This window comes from Penicillium pulvis (genome assembly GCF_028828015.1).
Source record: "Penicillium pulvis strain IBT 33274 chromosome Unknown scaffold_8_segment0_segment0, whole genome shotgun sequence".
Taxonomy (NCBI): domain Eukaryota; kingdom Fungi; phylum Ascomycota; class Eurotiomycetes; order Eurotiales; family Aspergillaceae; genus Penicillium; species Penicillium pulvis.
Genome location: NW_026643080.1, coordinates 2,636,651 through 2,659,904, shown reverse-complemented (window position 1 = coordinate 2,659,904; position 23,254 = coordinate 2,636,651). Strand labels below are relative to the sequence as shown.

Genomic DNA, 23,254 nt, shown 5'->3' with positions numbered 1-23,254 from the left:
GCCACCCATTGACCTATTAGAAGCCCTCTGCGGCAGAAGTATTGTATAACCGCTGAACCCCCACTCTTGGCCCCTTGGTCAAGTACATACTCTGCACATAAGCCTGTGTGTGGAGTCAGGCAAAACAAGCTGGCTTCTAGATGCGACAGTGATCAACCTGGGCGGCTACAAATGCAGGTTCAGCCGAGTTTCGGCGGTTAGAGCCAGGGACGAGTTGAAAGGTTAGCAGAGTGCGCCGAGCGTTCGGCCCCATATTATTTGTCTCATGCAAAGTGGGCCCGCGGAGAAAGAACCAGGGACAGCTGTATAGAGCCAATGACAATGCTTGCAGCAACGGTGACAGCCGCCTGAAGCTGCAGGTCGAGTTTCATGAAAGACAATAATGTCCATGATAATTATAGAGAACAAAGGGGGAAGAGGAAAGACTAAGTTGTGTTTGCGATTCCTTTATCAGCCCTGAAGAGGTTCCCGTTGCTCCACCCGCCGAACCCTTTTAGCATCTGTTTCATCTTTCCAATCTCCCCCTTTCAATTTCTGACTTCTTTCCTGCTCTTTTGTTCACGTCGCTCATTCCTTTGACTCTGTTCGAGTCTGTTCGCTCTTTCATCCCAGCCGCAATTTACGCGCGCATTCTTTCTCGGCAATCCGATCGACTGCTGATCCTAATCCACCCCCCTTTCTTGGCGCGATCACAAAGCGATTCGACACCCTCACTTGGCGATCAATGCCCCATGCCCATTGCTTCTAGGGCTGGAGTGAATGCCGTTCTGAAACACCGTTGTGTTGTCATCTCCCAGCTCGTGGCAATTGCAGCCTGCCGTTCGCCCGCCCCCCTTAGCCTCTTTCAGACATGCGCCATTCACGCGTTTAAGACACTCCTGGTCACTCCTTTTTACACCTGCTGCATCTTTGTCTCTCGTTCACTCTACTACTGATCCGATATTTTGATCGTGACTTCGCACGGCTGGTCCGACGAAGTCTATCCACTCAATCAGACATTCTGCACACTCGTTTCTATACCCCTCGCCCTTTGATTGCTCCCTGGCCGGTCCAGGTCCTTAAACATAATGGGTTGCTCTGGAGATCGCGAAAAGGGAGAGGTACAACTGGAGGAAAAATGGGACTACGTGGTAGGTCGCCTTACAGGTCCCCCACGAGGACTATCCGTACTGACTGAGATATTAGAACCTTGATGACTTTAAATCCGATTCATGCTGGACACCCTTCTCGTACATCTTCTTTTGGATAATGCTTATCGTATCGGTATCAGTCTATGGTGTCGATATCTTTACTGCGGTCAATCTGCTCGCATTCTCTCGTTGGTCCGGCCGTGTTGAACCCGCCATCCCGTTCAGAATCTCGCGTTGGATCTTCGCCGTCTGTATTATCGTGTCGCTCACTTTGCTGGTTTACCGATGGGTATTCGCAATCCGCGCTATGCGCTCAGGCAGTATTACTCGGAGCTATCTTGACCCCCTTGCCGTGCGCATTCAAAGTTTCCGTGTCGTCGAAAAGAACGGCCGTGGGTGGAAAAAGTTTCTGGTCTTTGCTGAACTGACAAAGAGTAAAAAAGGAGCCGAGTATGTCGCACTATATACATATTTCGCCTTTCAATTCTGGATGAACACGATTTTTGCCGACGGGCCGCGTCAAGTTATCAATGCCATCACTCTTTACTCCGTCATGAAATTGGACCTTCTTCCAGGAGGAGAGAACACGACAAGCGATGGCAACGCCTCGGGAATCATACAGTTCTTCAACAACATCAAAGTTCTCGCTGAAGAAAACAACCTTCAAGCTGTGGTCTTGTTTGGCATGCTCTTTACCTTGATTATCTGGGTTCTATCTGTTTTGAAACTCGCCTCAGCGGTCATACTTTACTTGATCTTCCTTTTCCACCACATTCCAGCCGAAGATGGATCCCTCAAGGCATATTGTCGACGCAAAATTAGCACCCGACTTAAACGAATTGTTCGTCGCAAGGTTGACAAAGCTCTCGCAAAAGGTCTGCAGTTACAGGATCGCGTACCGACCCGACCGGGTCTGGCAACCGTGGACTCGAAACCGACACTGCCTTCTATCGATATGGATAAGACCCCTGTTGTGACCGCTTTGTCACGCAGCACCACGGAAACTACGCTGCCTCCTTATACCCGCTCGAACTCAACTCGGACGGAGAGAATGCCGACTCTACCGAATCTTGAACTCGACAGCAAACCACCCTTGAGTCGGACCACGACTAAGTCGTCAGCTATCTCAGCAGACTCGGCCCCGTTGACCGCCAATGCGGCGCCGATGGGATACAGCCCTCTTGATCGCCAAGCCTCTCCATTGCCTCCGGTTCCGCCTGTGCCTGACAATATGCCCTCAAGAATGGGTTCAGGCCATGCCCATCCCACTCCTGGACCCCAATACGCAAGCGAAAGCGATTATAACTACCCTCCGTCTCAATATCGCAACTTGACGGACTCTGCCGGGCAGCCGGCTCGTACGTTCACCCCTGCTGCCGATCCTTATGCCACATCAGGCCCCCACCTTGATACCACTCATGATTATTATGACCCCTCTGATTCCGCCGGGCACTACGATCGATATGGACCTTCTGGAGATGTCTATGAGGAGGATGATTTTGATAGCTATGAGACATCTCCGAACCATGTACACCACCTTGCGCAGCATGGGCACTCCTTCCAAGAGGGATATCAAGCAAGATCATATACCCCAGCATCCGCCGGCACAGATCCTCGTTCTCAAGATCCTTACTCGGCTAGATCATACACGCCCGCAAGCACAGGTGGAACGTACCGTCCCGAGGATCCATATCAAGTCAGGTCCTACACTCCAGCAAGCACTGCCATTGGCCAACCCCAAGATGGATATCAGTCCTATACATCAGCAAGCTCTGCCACGGCTCGACCCCAAGACGGATACCAATCATACAGTCCGACTAACGGAGCGGCCGCGGCGTATCCTCAAGAAGGATACCAGAATAGATCCTACACCCCAGCCAGCACGGTGACACCTCATCCTCAAGATGGGTACCAGCCTCGATCATTCACCCCGGCAAGTGCTGCAACAACGCCGCATCCACAAGGAACCGCTCCACCGTTACGATCCATGACGCCGGCAAGCCGAGCCACGCCCGCTCCACAGCAAGCGGATCAGTCAATGCGGCCACCTCCACGAACATATACTCCTATGAGCCCTGAAAGGTCCGCCTCGCAAAATACCGGGTATACTGCATTCAATCCGTCGGGCACTTCTTCAACACCCCAGCCCCGCATGGCCCGCGCACCGCCTACAGGCTACCAGCCATTCACTCGAGCCAACACAGCCTCACCTTCCACAATGAACCGGAACGGTCCCCCGGTCGGATATTCTTTCAACCGCGCACACACCGACCAATTCTGATATGGTTTATTACTAGTGGACTATCATTTAGAGACTCCACCACCTTCTTTATGACTAACTGCAGAACAGCTGGCTCTTCTGCATATTATGACCGGATTGATTGTTAATACCGTTCATGACTTCGAGCTAGTCTCTTCAACGTTGCACATACCCACTTCTTTTGATTCTGGCATAAACGCCTGGATCCTCTTAGATCTCAATGAAATTATTTTGATATCCGCATCTTCCTTCTTCCGTTGTTTTCCAGCCTAACTATGAATATATAGACTTTTATGATACCGGAAGACAGTATGCGAGGTGTGCATGGCATGTTGATTACCTAAAGGGTTCCGGGTGCTGGGAATATGTGATGCAATAGGGCTATCACGCACTGGTAATTGGGCGTAGAAAGTAAGAGGGCCGGAGTCAACTGGGTTATCATGGCTCAGCTTCTAGGCATAGAATTGGAAATCCCATTAGCCGCCTCTATCGTACCTGGGTAGCGCTCGGCTTTCCCTTAAATCAACACCAGATATGGGAAATGAGTTCTTGAGTCATCGTATTGGCTTGGGGCTACGTAAATTTGTGTCCCAGACATCATGGCTCAGTATCTTGAATATGCGTCATATTACTCAAACCAAAAATCGAAGAGCATGAACATCTATCCATTTGATTGGTTATTCGTTCTCGATCATCATAGACCCGCTGGGCGAAATCCTGGAATGTTTGAGCGAGACACCATTTTGTCTAAAAGGTATTCGTTGGTGAAAATCGAGACTTATTAATTTTACCGATGGCATAACCTGACCTGGTAGCCGTATGATACACTATTCTACGGGTAATATTGTTTATCCCACATTTTGGTATTGTAGATCCCAGCTGCAATTCTAGAATGCATCATATAGGCTATCTCTACACTCGTGGCACATCCGCAGAAGTCGCAAGACAGTAAGAAAAACTACCTAAGAGCCCATTATACCCACCCAGAATTGTTATACTTTGTAAAAGAGTTATCACTTAGCAAAGAAATAATTTGTGTATGACACAAAAGCGATAAAAGGGAAGACAATGGAAAGAATGACGGAAGTTCTTGACCCTGAATTGGCATGCTTACAGCCCGAGCCATTACATGAACCGCCCTTGATTGAAGAGCAGGTATTCTGAGGGCAAAATCCATAATAGCAGGCAAAGGAACATAGCCCGGTATAACTCTGAATCCCATCTTTGGGATGTCCCTGATCTTTGGTGGCTTTTGGCTTCACTCTAGCTGCACCCATTGCATTGCAATAGCAAGTATCCATGGGACAGTACCCATATCGGCAGGTGAATTCACAGAGCTCCGTGAAATTTGATGAGCCGGATCCCTTGATGCAGACTTGCTCAGATAGAGCCATCTTTGGAGAAGCCGCAGGCATAGTGCTTCCAGAAGTAGCATTTCCAACCCACGCATTGAGATTAACATAGCCTTTCGTGCAGTTCCCTGTGATAGAGCGACCATCAAGGCTGACCATTTCCTGATCATCACGTGAAATGCTAAGGCTGACTTCTCCAAGATGACTAGCGTCTATGCCAAGATTGCCGTGATAGATGCCGATACCGCCATAAGGCTCGTATTCCCACTGAGCGTTGTATTTTTGACCACCGATGCTGATAGAGACTGAAGCATTCGACGCCAAAAGCGCCGAGAAGAATATTTTATCTTCAAGCCTGTCGTCCGCATCAGTGCCAATTTTAAGTCCAGAAGATGAGAAGCCCGTGGTATTCCCACCAGAGCAAGAATTTCCAGTCTCCGTGCGGTACCAAGCAACCAAGCTTTCCTGTGTCATGGATGCTGTCCCTGTTCTGTACAGGTCAATGACAAACGGGAGGTGGAGCCTCCAGCCATCGTGAGGCATGCCTCGCGCGTAATTGTACGGTGCCTTGCCCGAAGTAAAAACACCGTAACCCTTGTCATTGAGGGGCCCAATATAATGCGACTCTCCATAGTCATTCCAAGAGATGATTTCAACCCACTCGGGTTCTAGATAGGTTATCTCTACCCATCGGTTGTACCACAAGTCGTCGCCCTGCACTGCCCAATTCTTGTTGTACCCCGGCATGTTTGTGTAGAACCAGGGAGATGCCGGCATCATGTATGGCTTTTTGGCCTTTTTCAGAGAATCCAGATATGATGCATCCACGTATGTGGTCATTTGTTCCGAGTTCGTTGGCCAAGCCGCCCACGAAAATAAACCATCAACGACACCTCCACCGAGCTGGAGGGCGGACGTGGGATCGACAGATGACCAGTCAGGGACAAAGAAACAATCAGTCTTATTTTTGATAGTGACCCAGTCATCGGCGCTTTCCGGTCCTTCAAACGTAGACACGAAGGTCTTTCCTTTGTAGGCATAATAAGCGGAGCTTGGGGCATATTTCTGTAGGTACTTGATGATCTGATCCTGCGGCCAGGACCCGTTTCCGGCATAGTCAAAGGAGAAGAAAAGGAGGAACCCAAGATCTTCCGCTGTTGCAAAGGCATCGGCGGTCGATCTGTCCATTTCTGGCGTGCCGTAGGCCATGTTGAGAGCAAAGGCGTCAATGTGGGCTTTTTGAGCTTGTGAGATATCTTGCTTCCAGTCGGAGATTTCATAAGATACGGTGTTTGCCATCTAAACAAGCATTTTCCATGTGGTTAGTTCGAGAATTCTCAAGACAGACGGGCTTTATACCATGAAATGAGCGAACACTGCCTTGGTTGTGGCCTGAGCTGTTAGGCTAAGCACCTGTAGCAGGATGATGGATTGGCCTAAACGCCCCATGGTGGTAATGAATGAAAACATAACTTTCTATCTGGTCGATCAAGTTAGTATTATCACATTGGACGTAATAAAGATGGAGGAGGTATCTGGATGCCAGGAAAGCACGATAACCAAACAAAATCCACGCAATGCCAGATCCTCAGCTATTTATATATCGTCAGTCGCACAAAAAAGCTAATCTCTCGTTTTCGTGGTACTATCTATCTGGATTTCACTTTACCTAGACTAATGATTATGGTACAGTAGCACCAGGCCATTTTGCAAGACAGTCAATTGGCGCTTCCTGAGGAACGACATACAAAGCAATCGAGATAACGGTGAACAGAGAAAGAGATTCAGGGAGTTTTAATCTTGAACCATTATTGAGGGAAGAGCAGGAGCATTGTATCATGAACTGTCTTGTATGATAGACTCAATTTAGCCCTTTAGATAAACATTTTAGACAAAGCGACCTTACAAGGTTCTTTGTAGATATGCCCCCAAAAGATCCGGTAGGATCCGATCCGGCGCAGCTGGAGGCTTTTCATAGGAGTTTCATGGAGCACTGCGGGGCCTACCAAGGACGGAGATATGTTACACTCACCCAGACCCAAATAATTGATACCTCATTCACGTTTGTATTTCTCCTTCCATGTAATTTGGCGCGGTAGGCTTGGCTGACTAGACTTTCAGAGTTCAAGCTTAGTCACACCTTTTGCTAGTCATTAAAATCAATAAGAAATGCTAGAATCATTTTTTATGTTGAAATGCCTGTGCCTTTTATAAATTCAACATACATTGAGCCTATATGTATTTACTCAAGTGGCAAAAATGTATGCAAATTCTTCCGAAAAGGGAGAAATACCTGTCTGTACGATTTAGAGCCTGCTGTACAAAATTTCATCTGAAACATCTGGATGCATTCTCCTAGCTTCAATACGAATGTAGTGGCTAGGGGCATGCAAGAGGTAAGTGCTTACAAGGCTAACGGGAACGCAGGAACAAGGCGCTCGCTGAGTCGGGAAGGAAGTGGAAAACGGTCCCTGCTAGAGAAGTGGACCATTATATACTGATACTTCGTGTTTGAAGTTTGGTCTGGCACGCTGAAGTTAGATCTAGCTGACGTAAAGACTCATATATGTATTCCATAATCACTAGGACTAGCTACCTGATTTTTGAGCTACATCATGTTCCCACCACTATACGTAGATCGAATATCGTTAGCTCTTTACTTCAGTTGTATTACAGCCCCTTGAGTTACAGAAAAACCTATTGTATCTTTCTATAACAGAGTCTATGTGAGGTAAGTATGGTCTAATCTGTGGAGGTTGACCCAATTAAGAGGTTCGTAGTTATGACAACGTATTGGACTCGAGAATGGGATGTCAAACCTTAGCATGTTGCGACTTGTGAACTTCGCCGAGGAATTATATGGTATGTTCATTGCGTATTCGCCTCCTTCGTACCTGGTTGCGTGGCCAAATTAGACCAAGTTCCACTAGGACCGAACGCAAAGGGACTAATCGAAAACTTTTATTCTTGCAATTTTCCATATCGAGTAGGGATACATGAGGTCTTAGCCCACCTGCCGTGCCATTCTACCCAAGTAACTCACACCAGGGCGAGAAAGAGAATATAGAATATATATGTGCACAAAAGAATGCATGTACGAAAGTCTTGTCCCTCAAAAGTCATTAAGAAACCCTGCTATGAGAATGTCAATGTCGAACACCCCTACAACGGTAGATATTACTATGTTGTCCGAGGTCCTAACCGATCGAACACTTAAAGCCTGCCATCCGCATCTTCCGGTGCGGTAGATTGCGTTTCCCTATGCAGTGGAATCCTTTTTTGCCGAAGTTGCATTGAGTGAGGACAGCTTTGTTATCCTACAATTCAATCACCATTATCGCTGATTTATCTGCGATATGCCCCACCCTGTAGGTCTTGTTGGGAGTTCACGTGGGACTCGATCCACGAAAAAAGCAAGCATAACGACGCTGTGGGCAATTTCATATTCCAAGCTGCCGAGGCTAGGTATTGATGACGTATTGACGACATTTTCTGCAATATTCGTGCGCATGTAGAGTCGTTTTCGAGGAGAAAACGTTGCTAAGTTTTCCCCCACGGATGATTATCTTCATGTTCGAGGCCGGACGTTGGTCCTATTTGATCGAACTCTATTTTCTGCCCTGATGTTGAGTGATCTGAGTATTGTGTTGTGTGCCCAGTTATCGTCTTTCTTCATGTTGAGCGTGGGACTGACTTATTGCGAAACCGCCTTGTACGTCACGTAGCATAGGTACCCAAACTTGGAAATTCCCTAGCACAAATAAGCATGGCGCTTGCGACAAAGACCTGATTATGTCCTTATCAGATGATATAATCATTCTGATCACTGATTGGCTGTTAAATTATCGGGCCATAGGATTCATGATGACAGTCATCTGTGCATGGCTAGTCAGCAAATTGTGAAATATCGAAAAGCCTCTACTCTACGTATACCAAATGTGATAACTTAGCGTGTGATTAAAAGTTCATGAGTCATGTGGTCAGATCCTGTAGACTGTACCAGTGACAAATGCTATCGATAAAATTTCTTTTTCCTCCTATCAGTGCTCATCTAGTCAGACCTCTAGGCACGGCATGGTGACGTTTCAAAGCTTTTGGATCAAACTTCCGATGCGGTCTTCTTCCTCAATTAAGTAATATCATGAGTAGAATTTACCGTGTCGCATGGACGTTTTGTTCCTTTTTCTTTCAATTCAGCATCACCAGGTTTCCTAGCCATAGATCTGCATATTATTGCCTCACTCCCCGCTTTTTGCTTTTTATGTGTCACATCACCTATCTCCCCAGTTCAATCACATCAGGCTCGCGACCACCAGGGCTGAACTTGTTATCTTCTTTGAAACCCCAAATTTCGAGTACCATCATCTCAAGCGTCCTGAGAGTTCGTCTTTTTAAAGAGCATGGATCATAAAATATGGCTGTACCTCTATGGTGCTATATCGATCACATTTGCATATTTTCTTTGCCTGGTTTTCTACAGACTCTTCCTCAGTCCCCTGGCAAATTTTCCTGGGCCAGCTCTGGCCGCTGCATCAGGGTGGTATGAGGCATATTTCCAACTGGTAAAGCAAGGAAGATTTACATGGCAAATCGAACATCTTCATAAAAAGTATGGCCCAGTGGTTCGCATCAAGCCCAACGAAGTGCATGTCCATGACCCTGACAACTATACGACACTATACTCCGGACCGACGCATAATCGCGAAAAGGAGCGCTGGTTCTACTATACCGGCTTACCCCTGTCATTATTCTCCACCCCAGACCATAGAACACACCGGGCACGGAGAAGTTTGATCAGCCCATTCTTCACACGGAAGGCGGTTCGAGAATTTCAGCCTGTTCTTCAAGATAAACTCCAATTACTGTATCGTCATTTCTCAAAGTCAATAAATCACGATCTACCATTAGAGCTTCACACTGCTTTCATAAGCTTTGCAGGCGATGCTATGTCACAATACGCATTTGGAGAGCAGCGGGGCTTCAATTTCCTCGATGAGCCGGAATTGATGCCGATTTGGAAGAATGGAGTGAATGCAATGTTTGGGGGTGCAAGATTGGTCAGACAATTTCCGTTTTTGTATTTCTTGAGGAACCTGATCCCACCGGTGTCACGCATAGTGTACCCAACATTTAGCCGAATTGAGTACTTGGAACATGTGAGTAAATACCGGCTAGCTACCTCAGTTATTGCAAGTTCACTGACGATATACCAGACTGTCAAAAAAATGGTCAAGCAAGCCATTCAGGACCATCGAGATGGCATATTGGATGACAAGCAGAAAAAAAAGGCAATCTACCCTGCAATGCTGGCTAACGACAAGCTACCACCGAGTGAAAAGGAGACAAAACGCCTTCAAGACGAAGCAACTTTCTTTATGCTCGCAGCCTCAGATGCTCCTTCGCAGGCCCTTGCGATCACGACCTTTCATATCCTTGACAACCCTGAAGTGCTTAGAAAATTAAGGGAAGAACTATTCTCGGCATTTCCGGAAGTCACAAGCATATCAAGTCTAGACGAATTAGAACCTCTTCCATATCTAGTAAGAAAAGCCCATTTACCGAGCCGGAAAGCAAGCGCTGAGCAAAATTGAACAGACCGCAGTCCTAAAAGAAGGCCTGCGACTATCGAACATAGTTGTTCCTCGACAGCCACGAGTGGCGCCAGATGAGACTCTGCAATTCCACAATTGGACGATTCCGCCTGGAGTATGTCAGGAATTATATGATTTCTCTGGAGATGAACTGGATAGTGGACTAATCTCGCTCAGACACCAGTTAGCATGACGATATATCATATTTTGCGTGACCCACAGATTTTTCCAGAACCGACGAAATTCAATCCAGAGCGCTGGCTGGTTGGACAGGAAGAGCTCCGAAAATTGGAAAAATACCTTGTCCCATTTTCAAAGGGTGGGCTGGGTTGCTTAGGTCCCAAGTAAGTTCAATATCTTCTTTATCGGTGAGCTTATCACTCACTGTCATTAGTATGGCGTGGGCATGGTTATACTTGGTTATTGGAAACATTTTACGACGATTTGACCTTGTTCTGTACAATACAACAAGGGAAAATGTTGAAATGGTGCAGGATAACTTCAGTGGACAGACAGCTGATGGCATGAATATTGTCCAAGTGAAAGTGCGGCGAGAGCATCGTTAATGCCGGGATGCATGCTCGGGCTCGATATACACTGGCAGCTGCTTTGGGTCAGATGCGCGTCCCCATGGTCTGAACAAGAAGAACTCATGCCTATTCCACCAAAACAGGTATTTACATAAGGCCGCTATCTATGCATTACTTTGGATGGAATTTATTTCAATATAGTGATGGGAGTGACAAGACTGCAACGCATCAATCAATACATATCAGTTATAACACTTGGATCAAATCTGTCTTTCCTTAGTCAGGCATAAACTAGGCTTGAACAAGCTATATGCATCCTCCCCAGCGTCAAGCTAACGCTGAATACGGAGAAGGTGCTTTGAGAGATGATAGGGCAACCACGTAGCAGGTGGGGGCCATTCTTCAGCCCAATCATATCTGTATAAACTTCACCCTTAGGACCGCAACTTTAGATAATTAACTTCTGATTGCGCCATCTTGGCATGAGAATCCACCTACTAGGTCAGCCTGGGTGGCCTAAACACCTAAAAAAACTCGACCATAAATCTCAGGTAGTGGCCCTAATTCTGTCGGCACTCAAATCTTCAAATTCCCTGCTGTAGTCTTCTTCCACGCTCTCCAGCCCTTCGGAAATGCATTTAGCAACATACGTGGTCATTTTTGGCCTGTTGATGAGCTTGTACTTTGCCAAGCGACGAAAGTCAACTTCAACTTCCTCTTTACCTCTGCCGCCCGGACCCAAGCCGCTGCCTATTATTGGCAATGTCCACCAAGCTCCTTAATCGCATAGTTGGCAAGCATATCGTGAATGGAGCGAGAAATATGGCCCAATCGTTCATGTCAATATGCTTGGACAACCGGTCATCATCCTGTCGACATCCGAAGTAGCACATGAGCTTCTAGCAAAGTGTGGAGCCATTTTTTCGGACCGACCTCGTCTTTTCGTATGCTTTTACTCCTCACCTTGGATAAATGGTAATAATATAGGCTTATCTTAATTACAGTTAGCAGCCGAGCTAGCCTTGAAGGGACTCAATATCCTCATGATGAATTACACAGAGCAATTCAAACACTATCAGGGGTTACAGGTCTCCGTATTGAATGCGACTCCGGCAGCGGCATATCTTCCCTTTCAGACTCTGGAATCACAGCAACTACTAGTCGACCTTCTGGATACTGCAGGCGGTAGTGGTTCCGATAATATTCAGGGGACTTTTCAACGCACAACTGCTAGCATCATCCACACATTGCTGTATGGATTTCGTGTTAAAGACCCTAACGACCCCATACTTCGTGCCGTAATTAAATTGAACGATGAGTTCTCGGAATTCGTCCAGGTTGGGGCGCATATTGTGGACCATTTCCCTATACTTAACAAACTACCTGGCTTCTTAGCCACATGGCAAGCAAAGGCTGAGAATCACTACACAACTAAATATGACCTCCGTGGTGAAAACTTCCGCCGAGGTATTAATTCTTCTTCTTGGAATATCTCCAAGTACCTCAAGAAGACTGTCGAGGCCGAAGGCCTTGGTATGCCGGTGCTTGAGTTAGCATTTGAGCTTGGTACGATGATCGATGCCGCGCTAGATGGTACTACTGCTGATAGGAAATATATAGGCAATAGTGACAGGGTAGCTTTATATATATATGTTAGGAGTAGAAAGTGTTGTTATACTGTAGTTGGATGAATATCTAACACTAAGTTCCATGCTCCTTGTATATATATCGGAGATCGACTTTACGTATTACCGACATGTATTAACTTAGTCATCAGACTTCTTCTGTAACTACCGACAGCCTGATCTGGTTTATTGTGGCTTGTATAACACAAGATAACGGCTTCATTGCTAAGGCATGTGGAGAGCTAGATGCTCATGTCGGGCGCAACCGACTTCCCGTCCCAGATGACAAGCCCAACCTACCATATATTACGGCTATTGTTGAAGAAGTATTCCGTTGGCGGCCTGCTGGGCCTGAAGTTGTTCCTCACCTGAACAGAGAGGAGGTGACCTACATTGGATATACCATCCCTAAAGGGTCTGTTATCATACCTAATGTTTGGACAATCTCCCGGGAAGAGGCCGTGGTCGGCCCAAAGCCTGATAATTTCATTCCGGATCGCTGGCTTGACGAGGATGGCAAGATGCTAGCCTCCTGCTGCCGTCTTTGGATATGGAAGGCGGACCTGCCCAGGGCGGCATTTTGCCTGCAACATCATTTGGATCGTGGTCGCCCAACTTCTGTGGTTATTCGATATCAAGGCTGGCTTGTCTGAGACAGGCGAGCCCACAGTGGTTGATCCCATTGCATGCACCTATGGCCTAGTTATGCGGGCTCTGCCTTTTAAGACTTCCTTCAACCCTCGTGGTCCTTGGGTGCGAGAGGTCATCACCAGGAATGGTGACACTTACAGCAAGGATCATGGGGCTATGCTTGACCAAATTGGGGCAAAATTCGCTAAGCTGTAGCAAGGCGGGTCTTGTTTGCCTCTTACTCAAAAAACTACAAACACAATCTACAATCTGTTCTGTTTCTTCGCTTCCCCTTTTTTCTCATTCCACCAAGCCATAAATTTGAATGTGAGGGACCTTCCGCTCAGGCTAGGGTGAAATGAGGCTCGTGGCGCCCGATGAACCCGTGCCCGGGAAAATCGGCGGAATTTCCCATATACGGTAATAAAGTCGGGCGTGAAATGGTAAGCTAACTCTAAGCGAGGTCTTAGGTTGCTTATGTTTTGCTAAAAGAAGAGTTGTGCTAACTTAAACAGGACGGCTAGTCCCGCAAGCCGACCCCTACAATGTGGTCAACCTATTACAATCGATGGGACTGATTCATTAGATCAAACCATCCGGCACTCTGACCGCACAGACCCACTCTAAGCCTCCGGAGTCAGCCCCGAGCTATCGGGGCAGATAGTACATAATGCAGGCACGGAAAAAGGGGGAAATGCAAAGCTCTTCGTGCTTCAGCAGGTCGATCATGGAGGAAACACCGGAGTCGATATTGCTTCACCCCGTGCAGACACATCATACCGAAGCATCAAGTCAAGATGGCGACACGCTTTTCGATGACCCATCCCATACTATTGGTCTTCCCGCTGAAAATATCGCGAGTCAGGCAGGACAAAATCGAAATCCTGCTAACCCCATCCAGACACTACAGCCACCACAAGCAAGATTTCTGAAGAGTTCCTGGTATATACTGTACCTTGTACTTGGGTACGTTGGCTTGGCCCTCTTTTCGTGGGTTGTCATTTGCATTTTATCAGTCCGTCCTATCACTGCCAAGCACTATGGAGTCTGGATATGGAATGATCAAAACAATGGCTACGGATGGACTGTCCCAAGTCAATTCCACTCTTTATTTGTCCGGAATGAGCGATGGTATCGTGCTGCTCAAATTATCCAGTCTATTATCACGGTCTTCACTATCCCATTGACTTCCACAGTGTGCTCCAGTGCCGCCGTGATTTACATTCAACGGCGAAAGGGGCTCAGCCTTCTGCAGATGATGACACTTGCCGACAAGGGCTGGAATGATCTGAGGACATACGGTAGAACCTTCCCATACTTTGCTACGGATGCTTGGAAACGCTATGGAAGCTCTTTTTTGCTTCTGGCAATGTTTGTGAACATCCTAGGCGCAGTGATATCTCCTCTTCAGGCAGTGTTCTTGTCCTCAACAATAACCAAGACCCCTACCTGGCCCACGGAGGTGCTCTATATTCTTGATATTCCTGATCAGTTCAAACATCTCTCTGGCGATGATTATGATGACAACTTTGTTGTGGTCATGACTCGCAGCGCTCTAACCTCCGCCACCAATACACAACAACAGGCCCAGCTCTGGCAAGGCGGCAAAGTATCATGCGCCTTTACTGCGGGGGTGGAAGAGCTACCCGAATCCTGTGAGTATGGGGGTGCCAAATTTGAAGATCTGGCAGATCTGTCGGACCCTTTTCTGGCGCAATTGGCCAGCGGTTATAATACTGGTCTCATTCGGCAATTTGCTCCTCGCATTAATTCAAGTGCACACTATGAGAACATCTCGGCAGAAGCTTTTCCAAAGAACTGTGATCAAATAGATGGGGCTTTTTTTATCGACTATACCAACACAACTGATGAATACTACACTTGGGGTGTGCAGGCATGTATGCCTACCAATGTCACCAGCTCACCTTGGAAATCTACGCGAGACCGCCAGGACTTTACTGAGGAACTCTATTTGAATATCACATTAGTCAACTATGAATATCTTCAATATGCTAGCGATGGTGATCAGGCCAACAATATGTTCTTCAAAGTCACCCTGAACACAACGGGTGGCTATTTCGAGCTGCCAAACTACATGAATGGCGGTTCTGCTGGATCCCTGTTAGACAAAGACCCTAACAGTCTTTGTGGGAATGACTGTGAGGTACAAGGCTTTGAAAACAACATCTAGTATGTTTATTTCTCCCTCGGTGAATCCGGTTCTTTATATCCATATGGGCTAATCCGCCAAACTAGTGATCATGATGACATATCCAAACGCAAACGACGGGATCTGACCAATTCCGAGGACGAATCCCTTCCACTGGAGACAGTGCAGAATAAGGGACCCCTTTTGACCATAGCCTTGGCTCTCTTTGGCGATGGATCATTCATTCAAGCCCGGCAGGCATATCCACAAGCCTTCGCCTCCTTGGAAACAAATACCACTGTATCGGGCCTTTATCCCCAATATACAGATACCTGCAAGGACCTGGCACCTCTCGACCTCCTTATAAGTGAGCTTGATTGTATCTTCACCGATGCCGGAGGTGCCAACGCATCCGACCTCAACCAAGTGGTCGCGAGATGGATCAACAATTTCAATGACCCGGACACTATGAAACCTGTGTTCAACGCCGCCGCGTTCCTGGCCAACCAAGCCTGGATGAATAACAATCTCGAACAAAGTTCCATGTCATTAACGGTCAATTTTGATATGGGAGCCGATACCAAGATCCCAGTAATCTCCAGGGCAGGGGTAATTTTGATCTCCACCCTTCTTGGCCTCGACATTTTCATTCTTTTGTCGCTCGCGACTTATGCATGGTGGTCTCCTAGATGGACGAGGTACATGGACTCTTGGGCCATGATGAGAATCGGGGTCTCCCTCACTGAGGATGCACCGTTGCTCGTTAGTCGGGAGAAAGACAAGGTCAAGGCTCTTGAGGGGATTCCGGGATGGATCGGTGATAAGTCAGAGGAGCATGAGCGGGTTGGCACATTGGCGCTGGGTGGTTTGAGAACCCTAGTTTCGAAACGAGGTCAGCTGTTCAATGGCTTTGATGTGGATAAGGAGCAGCGGCTTTATAACGAGAGAGTCGAGGCCCAGGCGTACTTCGCCTGGCGCCATGCGCAGAATATGCCGGCCGTTCAGGAGCCATGATCAACTATTTTTGAGGATGTATCATATTTTTATAGGTCTCTATAGTAATGCTAACCTTACTTCTTCATTTAATTTATAACAATAAAGTCTTACAAATCTTAGGTTCTTCTACTTCCAAGTATTGCTATTCCTGAAGCCACGGCGCTCAGAAAAATGGCGACAAAGTACACTATGGCTTCAATCCGATATATTCACTATGAATGAGACTTTGACGCGATGAGAGCTTGAGTTAAGAATGGTACCGTGGCAGAATGGGTGTAATGACTGGCTTTGGCTGTTGGGGTAGCCTCACTTGCACGGGATACTTTTGTCCCTATGCCTAATTTTTCACTCACATTGGCGTGGGTTCAATTCTGCCTCATCATTATCCTGTGCCTAAGAAAGGACTGACATTTAATCGGCGTCTATGAAGTGCATTAGTCGTACTCGTCAAGCTCTGTTTCGTCGACCTGATATCGATCCTTCGCCTTGTATTCACTGCTTCGTGCGATTTCGGTATCACGTTTACCTGCACTTTTCACATTGCCATACAATGCTACAGCCGTGACACTATACAGCAGGATTATTTCGTTCACGATAACTATCCTCTTGGGCAAAAAAAAAAAAAATTGTTGGGTTAGAATCCGAAGAAATGATAGAAATATCCGATAAGTATGCTGGAAGTACACGCGCAAACATGAAAAGAAGTGGGAGAGGCGATAAGGAGATCGGATTGAACCAGGTCAAAATACTATAACGGATTGCTAGCTGTTGGGCCTAGTGGGTCCATGCAACTGCAGATTGCGATGACTGATATTCAAAATGCAATGTGGTGTATAGTATAACTCGAGGTGACGCTAGATGGCCACGATCATGTGTGGAATTCGATCGGAAAATAGTGGCCTTGCCGCTTAGGCAGACATGACCATCGTAACTAGAGCTGATCACCTTGTATCGATCGCCGTTCAACCCTTTTTGATTTATCGTTCTGGTGACTGATGCGTTACATAACTCTTTATTTTAAGTGGCTTCAAAGTACCGTCTCGGCGACACATGCAATGGATTGACTGGTGGACTTCAGTATTCAGGGTTTCAGTAGGCGCCTTGCCTGTTGTGTCGCAACGCAAATCGCGCAGTTACGGCACAGCCTCATCTAAGGTAACTTCTGCTGATGTTTCATGTTACTTTTACATGTCACTTTTAGCCCCCACGCTAGTCAGATCCGCAGCTTGTACTTTTCATTTCGAAGTTGTTCTTCCATTGTCGCAACCCCATCTCTAATGACTGGGACTCCCTTCCTCGTCCCCCTCCAGCAATAATCCCAGCTTACCCATTTTAATATACCACCTCAAGCAACTATGGCGTCCATAGGTCGAATCGCTGCTTCCGCCCTCACGGGCTCCTTTGAGCAAACTGTCGCCCTGGCCAACTTGAATTTTGATTTCACCTTAATCAAGGTCGATGCTCCCCATGAATTCGCCGGTGTGGGCTCACAACTTTCATCCAATAGACGCAATGATGCCGAGACGGGTTCCTCGCACGTATTAGCTCGGAAACTTGGCGCCTTATTTCGAGATATAATCCCCCCGACACCAGAGCTTGTGAAGGCGTACGGCACACGGGCATCCGCCATTTTTGACACTACCACCGCTCACACGAAAGAAAGCCCAATGTATGGCGTATTTGCCACCACGGTTGGGGCCGATGGAAAATCAATGTGGGCTGCGGCCACATCTGGAAAGCACGCAATAGCCTGTCATCTACTTGCATGTCTGCTTGCCAGGATGTGGGATGCTCCTGAGGCCACATCATACTGGATGGAGCTGATCACAAGACGGAAACAAAAGGTCACTTCTGAGAGCGAGTACATTGGTGATCCAGCATTGATGGTGGCCTCCCAGGAGAGCTTTCAGAGGCAGCATCTTGCAGACTGGGATGCGAGTGCTCGTGCATGGCTACGTATTGCCGATTCGGCAATGGCACGCAAGCAAACGCAACTTCACCTCATTATGGATAACATTAGCTTGCCAGTCAATTATAAGGCGGATACCTACGAAAGCATCATTGAGGCTTGGAAACTCTCGCTTCAGCAGATGGAGAGACTTCTAACCGGATATCCGCAAGAGGCTCGGGATGGGGCCATTCTTCTCGGCCTGTGTGCATGGCATCTTTATCCAGATATGATTGTTCTAGGCTCGGAAGAAAAGGAAGTCAAGCAGAACGACTCATTGTTTCAGGGACGAGGCATTCTGACGGTCGGTCTTGTTGGAGATAGCGCTCCTGGCCATGAGGGTATTTACTGGTCACTGCCTTTGCGTCATTTGCGACATTATGGGCTCCCAGTAACCAGGAAGCGATTGCTGAACACTGGCGAGGGTACACGAATAAGCATCGATCAGCTTTGTACCGTACTCACCGCGGCATACCTTCGGGAATGGGACGATAGAACTCTGCCGACAGACTCAGTTGTCGCTTTCTTTGCAGAGATATCCCGTCATATTAATGTCGAATTCGAGAGTATGTTGCCTGAACCAACAAACGGTAAGGCTGTCAGCAAAGATAAAATGTGGCTTGACGTTCTCGCTGAACGCGCGAGAGCATATGTGAGCGCTACGGGCCCGGAGAAAAATGTTCTCCAGAAACTATGGAAGATGGGTCAAGCCCATAGTCCTATGTTTCGCAACACGGAGCCATTTTCCAACCTTTTCACCGTGTCTAGCTTCCTACGCACCGCAAGAGACATGGAGAAGAAGATCGAATTCTTACGAGAAATCGCAAGATCCTCTGGCGCCACACGAAGCTCTGATTTTCTGATTCGTTATCAGTATCGTTACCAGCCGACAGTATTTGAACTGTTCGAGTACGCAACAGCCTATCCACAAATTAAACGAATGCTCACTGGAGAAGAGAAGCAAGGCCACGGGCGTTGGATACATTTTCCCGATGCCGAGGTTGAGGAAGAGCACAACGAAGATGAAGAAATGTCGTCATACTTTGACGATAGCTTTCTGACTGTTGAGAATCCTTGGGCTGAACATTTTGCCGCGACTCCATCCAAGGACACCAAGAAGAAAGAGGAAAGGAAAACATCCTCCTCAACTAAGAATACCATGAAAGACACCTTTCATGAGGCGCTCCAAGACCGAAAGAGACAGATCCTCCTTATGGGCGAGAGTATAGAATCCAAGTCAATTTTTGTGGCCACCGAGAATGAATTCAGTGCAGAAGTACTTACCGAAAGCTTGCATTCCTCCAATGTCACAGTTTATGTCTCGGTGATCGGTGATAAAACTTGTCAGCTTTTACGGCGATTTGAAAAGCTCGTTCGGCATCAAGATAATGACACTTTTAAGCAAGAGGTCGACTATGAGGCCGGAATCTTCGAATCAAAATTCAAACTGACAACCAAACTAAAGCAACGAATGTTCAACCCCAACAATGTTTCATTCCGAGGTTGTGCCAAAATCTTCGTTGATGAACTTGCATTGGGCGGCAAGGACCTTTTTGTCCTTCGCGGAATCGCTGCTATGGCTAACCTCTATGAAGGACTAAATGGGGCCACGATCGACGTGAGGTCAGTGAAGTTCGACTTGGGCCGAGCTGGATGGGTTGGCCAGGCAGTGAGTCGTGGAGAACGATATAGGGTCCACTTGAGCCGGGTGCTTGCACCTACTTACCTACACTATGCGGCGAGTTTTGCATGCATTGCCATGCTGGAAACCGGTAGCTTCAATTTGAATCCCAGTGAACTAGGCAGTGTTATGGCGTTGTCTGTGGCTGATTCCCTGTATGTGGCTTCTTGTCTGCTTCGGGATCCATCAGAATCTTCACCTAGGTTCTACATCCAACGGCTCATAGGGAATGTTGGCCGTGCCGGTCTAGCATTTCTCATACCACCCGTCGAACCGATGATCAAGGATTACGATGCGGTCAATGAATGGCAGTTCCTTGAATATGCTGAGTTTGATGGACGCCTCCAGAACAATTTCTCCTCCACATCACTACAATTATCCTTTACAGAGGCCATTTTCCCGATCAATATTGGATATTCTGGAGGGGTTGACATCGAAGCATTCTTTCTGGAAACATTAGTCTCTGTTTATGATTCCGGTCATTGGATTGCAGACATTGATGTTTTGAAAGCCCTCGAGAGCACATCTGTATCTCGTATACATCCCTGCGCAGATGTCAAGAGCGAGAGTAGTATCCCCAGATTCACATCTGTGGATAACTTTGTAGAAATGCTCTGTGAGCATGAGAACATTTGTATTGTGCGAGCGTGGAAAAACTGGCAAGCGCGCCTAGCAACAGCCTCTATCTGTTTCGCAAAAGGCTACGAAGTTGTCGTGATGAATGAGCCAGTGTGCTGGCGGTGTATACAGATCAAAGTGGACAGGGCCCAAGGCGATGAACCTTCGAAGAGAGTAGTTGTTATCAGTTAGGGTTTGGCCAAAATTCACTCTAAGTGACCGTCTGGTGATAATTCTGACAGCAAGAAGAGATGCTGAGATTTGATGTCCACGGGTGGAGCCGCTTGGCGCACTGGCAACGTCATACTGAAGAACACTAGTTGACACTAGCCATGCCATTACGCTTAATGCTTCACACTGCATGCGTGGTCTAACTTTTGCGCAGTTTATTTCCATAGATTGTAATTAGTGTAGACTAAACAGGTATGATTGTTTATTATATACAGTATAGCGTCTAGCGTCAATCAGGAATTGTAGATGATATCTAAATCACCACTACGTACCTAGATATAGCAGGACACCTATTTTCAGGTCCGATCACCTTATCGTCGATACTGATCGATCATAATAGCGAATGAGAATGATGTTGATAAATCGAATTTCATAACTAGAGCCAAACCTCTCAGAATCTCCTAAATAGCCACGAGGGAAATAGGTGTAGATCGTGTCTGGGTAATAGACGATGACGCATTAAACAAACTCTAGTGATCTAAGCCTAGGAGGACATCGCAGAGTTAGGGCCTGGCCGTTCATGTTGTGATGTTTGCGCACATAGTATCATCTTACTCGCGCCTAAGACAGTCTATTGGTCAGATAAGCTATTTCAAATTTCGAACTTAGTGTGAACAAAACAAGCGCTCTCACTCAAAATCAGTAAGGCACTTTTAGATCGTCTTTCGTATCCCACGGCTTATAATCACGCTTCGCGTGGGCGATTATTCAAAGACAGCGGAAGGCAGGAGGTGAGCCTATGAATGCAGGGGGAAAGAAAAGTCACGAAGAGGTGATGACGAGCCAGAGGGGCGAAATGGTGGCGAAGCTCATTGGTCTGGTGATCCGAATCAATAGCAAGATAGCCTCGCAGGGAGGAGGTGGGCAAAAGAATATTGAAGTGAGATGTTGGGCCGGGGGGAGGTGGTACTTTATAGCACCACGAGTTACACCTAGCCTTAGTCGTAGGGTCATGTAGCCATAGATGTAAAAGCCTTCATCCAAAGATCCGATATGGTGTAGTGGCTAACATCGTCGTCTCTCACACGACAGCCGGGGGTTCGATTCCCCCTATCGGAGTTTCTTTTTGCGTTTCAAGAGTGTCTGTCAACTTGGCATTCACCTAATTCCTTATTTTGTCCTTTTTTTATGGATTTTTTATTGGTGAAATGAATTAGTTGAGATAAGCTAATCCAAATCTTGGTCGTGCAGGAAATCATCACCTGACCTTATCGTGCCTATCTAATCGCAGCTCGAAAAAAAAAAAAAAAAATCAAGATGCGGACCTTGGAAGAATCACATATCTCTCTATCCAGCTTCCTCAATTGAGTAAAGAGACTCTTACTAGAAATTCTCGGGATTCCTTCATCAGACCTCATACCAAATTCCCGAGGCTCCGGTCGCCTGTTTTCCATATCAAATCTTTGTTTCGACCCCCACTCGATCTGCGGGGTATCAACAAGACACAATCGTGAGCGACATCAAAAACTCACCAAAATCGCATTATTAACGAGTTTGAAAGACATCTCCAAAATCCAAAATGGACGCCCAAGCAACCGCTCCCCCGGCCACAGATGCCGCCTCCTACCTCGACCTTGGCATCACACTCGCCCTGAACAACTGGCCCTCACTCACACTCGCTGTGCAATCAAACTGGGGCGGCCCAACCTCTGATGACAAGCGCGCCTGGCTCTGCGGAGCTATCTCTGAGATGCTGACCGATCGACCGGAAACCGACGCCGAGGATGTGGAGGACGTGCTGATTCAGGTGATGAATGATGAGTTTGACGTTGTGATTGATGATGAGAGCGCTGGCAATGTGGCTGTTCAGATCATGGAATTCAAGGAGCAGACAGATGCTGGGCAATTCAGTGCTATTCGGGAGATGTGGGAGACTTGGCAGCGGAAGAGTGAGCAGAAGTCTGCTGCATCGAGCATGTTTAAGCAGGTTGAGTCTAGGGATGAAGACCAGGAGACCGATGATGAAGCTAGTGATGATGATGTGGACATGGGTGATGCGCCGGCATTGGTGAGGGCGCCGAGAGAGAAAGCTGAGCCTGAGATTGATGAGGATGGGTTCACCAAGGTTGTTGGAAAGAAGCGGTAAATATCTATGGCTGCTTTACGTCTGGTGTTTTTTTTGAAAATGTCGTGGGGACGAATATACCATGAAACTACTACCCACAATCAATCAACCGCAATTTCAAAGTACTGTCCTGGAGTAACACAGTTCTCTTACAAAGCGGTGTTACAGGTATAAAATAGGGTTGGATGCAAAGACATGGTCTTTTCATAATTCAAAGACAGCTAAGGTGGAATCTATAACGTAAGGGGGTAAATTTTCATCATCGTCACTTGAAGTGGACTGGCTGTGTAGTATATGTATCTTGGCTCGAACTCTACACCCTCATGCCTGCTGGTTTAGACTTTCGATTCAGTCCCAGCGAAGTCTCTCTGAGAGGGAAGGAAATAACCGGAGCACGATGCCGATCCTTTTTGAGATCTTCCCATCGCGGGAAAGCAGAAATACCAAT

The 23,254-nt window shown here is 47.0% G+C and overlaps 7 protein-coding genes across 7 annotated transcripts; 6 read left to right on the top strand and 1 right to left on the bottom strand.

Annotated features, from left to right (window-relative positions):
• Positions 1 to 1,067: 1,067 nt before the first annotated feature.
• N7503_010404 (uncharacterized protein) lies at positions 1,068 to 3,411 on the top strand (the record flags this gene model as incomplete). Its single annotated transcript, XM_057069950.1, has 2 exons — positions 1,068 to 1,130; positions 1,186 to 3,411. 2 exons carry the CDS (start codon positions 1,068 to 1,070, stop codon positions 3,409 to 3,411), a joined length of 2,289 nt encoding a protein of 762 aa, XP_056916561.1.
• A 992-nt stretch (positions 3,412 to 4,403) lies between these two features.
• On the bottom strand, positions 4,404 to 6,191 carry N7503_010403 (glycoside hydrolase family 71 protein; the record flags this gene model as incomplete). Its single annotated transcript, XM_057069949.1, has 2 exons — positions 4,404 to 6,041; positions 6,102 to 6,191. The coding sequence occupies 2 exons, from the start codon at positions 6,189 to 6,191 to the stop codon at positions 4,404 to 4,406; spliced, it is 1,728 nt and encodes a 575-aa protein (XP_056916560.1).
• Positions 6,192 to 9,142: 2,951 nt separating this feature from the next.
• N7503_010402 (cytochrome P450) lies at positions 9,143 to 10,899 on the top strand (the record flags this gene model as incomplete). The annotated part of the gene is made up of 4 exons (XM_057069948.1): positions 9,143 to 10,282; positions 10,338 to 10,448; positions 10,511 to 10,677; positions 10,728 to 10,899. The coding sequence occupies 4 exons, from the start codon at positions 9,143 to 9,145 to the stop codon at positions 10,897 to 10,899; spliced, it is 1,590 nt and encodes a 529-aa protein (XP_056916559.1).
• Positions 10,900 to 11,708: 809 nt separating this feature from the next.
• N7503_010401 (cytochrome P450) lies at positions 11,709 to 13,334 on the top strand (the record flags this gene model as incomplete). Its single annotated transcript, XM_057069947.1, has 4 exons — positions 11,709 to 11,807; positions 11,868 to 12,497; positions 12,641 to 13,004; positions 13,060 to 13,334. 4 exons carry the CDS (start codon positions 11,709 to 11,711, stop codon positions 13,332 to 13,334), a joined length of 1,368 nt encoding a protein of 455 aa, XP_056916558.1.
• A 511-nt stretch (positions 13,335 to 13,845) lies between these two features.
• On the top strand, positions 13,846 to 16,281 carry N7503_010400 (uncharacterized protein; the record flags this gene model as incomplete). Its single annotated transcript, XM_057069946.1, has 2 exons — positions 13,846 to 15,308; positions 15,375 to 16,281. 2 exons carry the CDS (start codon positions 13,846 to 13,848, stop codon positions 16,279 to 16,281), a joined length of 2,370 nt encoding a protein of 789 aa, XP_056916557.1.
• Positions 16,282 to 17,618: 1,337 nt separating this feature from the next.
• N7503_010399 (uncharacterized protein) lies at positions 17,619 to 20,702 on the top strand (the record flags this gene model as incomplete). Its single annotated transcript, XM_057069945.1, has 1 exon — positions 17,619 to 20,702. One exon carries the CDS (start codon positions 17,619 to 17,621, stop codon positions 20,700 to 20,702), a length of 3,084 nt encoding a protein of 1,027 aa, XP_056916556.1.
• Positions 20,703 to 22,260: 1,558 nt separating this feature from the next.
• N7503_010398 (pre-rRNA-processing TSR2 family protein) lies at positions 22,261 to 22,827 on the top strand (the record flags this gene model as incomplete). The annotated part of the gene is made up of 1 exon (XM_057069944.1): positions 22,261 to 22,827. The coding sequence occupies one exon, from the start codon at positions 22,261 to 22,263 to the stop codon at positions 22,825 to 22,827; it is 567 nt and encodes a 188-aa protein (XP_056916555.1).
• Between the last annotated feature and the right edge of the window lie 427 nt (positions 22,828 to 23,254).